Source organism: Parathielavia appendiculata (assembly GCF_033297405.1).
Source record: "Parathielavia appendiculata strain CBS 731.68 unplaced genomic scaffold N657scaffold_1, whole genome shotgun sequence".
NCBI lineage: Eukaryota > Fungi > Ascomycota > Sordariomycetes > Sordariales > Chaetomiaceae > Parathielavia > Parathielavia appendiculata.
The window spans coordinates 2122308-2126050 of record NW_026944220.1 but is presented as its reverse complement, the minus strand read 5'-3'; the positions used below and the strand labels follow the sequence as shown (position 1 = coordinate 2126050).

The following is a 3743-nucleotide window of genomic DNA, read 5'->3' as shown; positions in this document are numbered from 1 at the left end:
GTGTTTGATCCATTCCAGACCAATCTCATTGGTAGTCCAACCATTTTCGGATGTAGCAATCACCCAGTCGTTCGGCAATTGGCTATCCTCGTACCAAGAAGAGATGTGATGGGTGCCCTCCAGGATGATGAACGGCGGGAGTACCCAGCCTAAGGCATTGATACACTGGATCACGGTGGACCATTTGCGGTTTCCTGGCTGCCTTGTCTTCCGTCTACCACGCCGTTCAGTGCCGGTAACAACCAGTACAGTCGAGATAACGCCCATCAAAAACCCAATCTCGTCAAAGTTGTAGATATCCGCCTCTTGGATACCATACTTTGCGATTGTGTTCTGTACAAGCGCGAACCAGCCACGAATGATATCTGGATCTTCGCACAGGGCCCTCTGGTAGTCGTATCTCCGATTGAATCGGGTCGTGATGTCTGGTTGTCGTTTAACGAAGTTGTGCGCCCAACGCGCCCCGACGCGTCCCGCGTCGCGATCGGCAAGTAGTCGATTGGCCATATCTTCCACACTAGACAAGCGGGGAGGGAATCCTTTGGAATCCAGATCGAGGACATACTGAACAATAACCGATTCCTCCAGGTCGGTCAATTTGCGCGAGTTAGCCGGAATGTCGCGTCGTGAATGTTTACCGCGTCTTCGGCGACTGAGCTTCTCGTGGTCCACAGAATAGATCCTAGCTGCAGCTCTTAGGCTCAGTTTCGGATCATTCTGGATTGCTTGAAGGGCTAATTGCACTTGGGCTTCGTCGTTTTTTAGGGGCATATTGCGTTGTGAAATAAAGTCGATAAAAAGATGAAAGGTATGAAGGAGTGGATTTGTGGGACGTTCGCATGTCTGGGACGTTCGCTTATCATGTACGTTAGTTATATATTATTATTATTACCTCTATACTGCTTTGCTCGAGGGCTCGCCGGACCCTCTACTACTAATTACAAAGGAAAACTATGCCTATAAGGCTGAACCAAAAATGTGTCTAACTTATACCAGTCTGAAGTCCTAAATCCACGCACTATAGCGAAAAGAAAGGCGCAGATAGCCAATTAGGCTATTGAACTAGCCTAATTCTAGCTATATAGCTAGCTTATACTCCAGGATCCTCCTAGAGCATAGTAGCTACCTAACTACCTCCCTTATAAGCCTTCTCTCTTTGTTTCTTCACCCGTTGAGAGCCCTATATAGGTCTCCCTACGAGCATATCTATCACGGGTGGGCGCAACTGACTACTGCGTAGTACTCGTAAAAGAGGGACCATTGTGCGGGCCACCACACAAGGTCTGGTCAGCTCGCATATATAAAATCGATGTTGCTACAACGAGAGCAGGAGCTAGATAATTGGATGGGTGTCACGGGATTCCCCGTTCCTGTTGTCATGGTTATGTCATATGCTTGCGGTTATGCATACGTCATGGGGTCTGATCATACGTCTAGGGTCATGCTAACGCATAGGCCTCTGCTCCAGTACTTAAGGTCTGGTTGCACGCCCATTCCTGTCATTTAGCTCTTGCTCTCGTTGTAGCAATATCGATCTTGTATGTGCGAGCTGACCAGACCTTGGGTGGTGCCCGTCACAATGGGCGTACAACCAGACCTTAAGTACTAAAGCAGAGGCCTATATATAGGCGTGACCACAGACGTATTCATTAGACTTATGACGTATGTATGACTGCAGGCATATGATATAACTATGCGAACAGGAACAGGGAATCCCGTGACAACTGTGGTTCGAACTGTCTAGTCGAACTAGGAGTTGCGCATATAAATCTCACACTGTCACTACCTGTGACACAAGAAGAGGAAGTCCTTGAGGCCTATAGCTCCAGTTCGGATCTGAGTTAGTATGGAGTTCTTGGCCTCTATAGGGCTCTCATGTCATGGGATTCCCGGTTCCTATTCTCATAGTTATGTCATATGCCTACGGTCATGCATACGTCATGGGGTCTGATTATATGTCTATGGTCATGCTTACGTATAAGCCTCTGCTCCAGTACTTAAGGTCTGGTTGCACGCCCATTCCTGGCATCTAGCTCTTGCTCTCGTTGTAGCAATATCGATCTTGTATGTGCGAGCTGACCAGACCTTGGGTGGTGCCCGTCACACCTCATGTCTTTCTAGTGCCGTTTTGTCAAGATTTGGCCGGTGGTCAGCTAGTTGTACGGTGAGAAGGCCTGGTTGCAGGCCCTATACCATTATAGTCAGTTAGTAGCCTCCTGGGCCCACCTGTCACGGGCACAGCCCGTTCCATATTAATGGTTAGGGTTGTAGTTAGTCAGGGTTAGGGCTGCAGGCACAGACCCAGAAGTGGGGTTTGCGGTTGTGGCCTGTGCGCAGCCTACACACACAGGGTCTTCTTTGTGGGCGCCGCGCCTCCCAGTTTCTACCCTCGTGCAACCACATAAAATACAAGGCAGTACCTACCACGGCACCACGACCCGTGATACCACCTAGCCTTCCAGGCCTTATTGAGAGCCTCTGTAGCAGTTTTTGCCTTAGACTCTTCAGGCTGCAATAATCTCTGTAGCTTCCTCTATTGCTAGAGGTTGCATTGGCTCTCCCATATAATATTATTATTATTCCTACACCGTTGTGCCCTAGGGCATGCCGGACCTTCAACAACTTACTATACAGGAAAACTGCACCCTCGTAGGCCGGGTGAAAAACCCATATCGTCCCATATAATATAATATACCTTATAAGATAAAGAGTGAAAAAAATTATTGGAGTTAGTATTAACGTGATTCACCATTGACTCGGACACCCCATTGAGTCGGACACATTTTCCGGACTATGCCACTACAACTGCCAAAAGTCCACCAGAATCTGATGCAATCAATTGAAACTACTCAGAATCGCTTAAGCTATCTATTTCTCCAGCCTCCGAGCATGTCCTTGCATTATGGCCAGTCTTGCGGCAGATGCCACAGAGCCGTAAACCCGTCCGACGCCTCTTTGATGGTCCTTCAATTTCCTCCTCAACGCGCTCTTCCTCGTCCACCATACCTTTCTCTGCCATTTTTTCCCTAGCTTGGCTTCCATTAATAGCCCCGCCATCTTGGAGACGCGTCCGTTTGGCTCTGCGGCGCTTGGAGAGTGCTTCGTTGGCCTCCTGAAGTGTCCGTACCTCGGCCTCCAAAAGGGTGACCCGATGGGAAACTGCTTGCATTCCCTTCGAAAGCTGGTCAACAGCAGCTAAATCGGAGTCGGAGAGCTTCCCTGGTGTCTCGCAATCTGATCTTTGATAAGGGCAGACTGCGAAAGGGCTTCGTTGGTAGTTTGGGGCGTGTTGGAGACCCATGGTGTTCGCGATCCATCAGGGGTCCCAGGAGGTGTTGGTGTTCGCAACTTAACATCCAGCTTCGAAAGCACGGCCTGCGGGTTGTAGGGGATAAGTCCAGATCCTCGAAAACCCCCAAGATCGTTTTCTTGGGTAAAAGTTGTTGAACTGAGTGGGTTCCTTAGCACCAAGATTCACGGACTGAGCACTGATGTTCAATGCGAGACTCTCAGTCAACACAGATCCATCACAATGACGCAGTTCCTGCCATAAACGCCATATCATAGCACACTGTCTCTATATAAGGGGGGTAATTCCCCTGGGAGGATTAGAGAGGACGAATTTATTAGAGAGGACGAATTTTTCTGTTCCAAAAAAAAAAGGGACATTCTGAGACACCCTAACCCACTATCTTGATCCTTCATTTGTGTGGTCACTCTGGAATCGTGACTCCAATTCAAGC

The 3743-nt window shown here is 48.7% G+C and overlaps 1 protein-coding gene across 1 annotated transcript; it reads left to right on the top strand.

Moving 5' to 3' along the window:
* Window positions 1-839: 839 nt before the first annotated feature.
* Window positions 840-1527, top strand: N657DRAFT_686256 (uncharacterized protein). The gene is made up of 2 exons (XM_062796822.1): window positions 840-863; window positions 1241-1527. Exon 2 carries the CDS (start codon window positions 1310-1312, stop codon window positions 1505-1507), a length of 198 nt encoding a protein of 65 aa, XP_062652544.1. The 5' UTR covers window positions 840-863; window positions 1241-1309; the 3' UTR covers window positions 1508-1527.
* Window positions 1528-3743: the final 2216 nt, after the last annotated feature.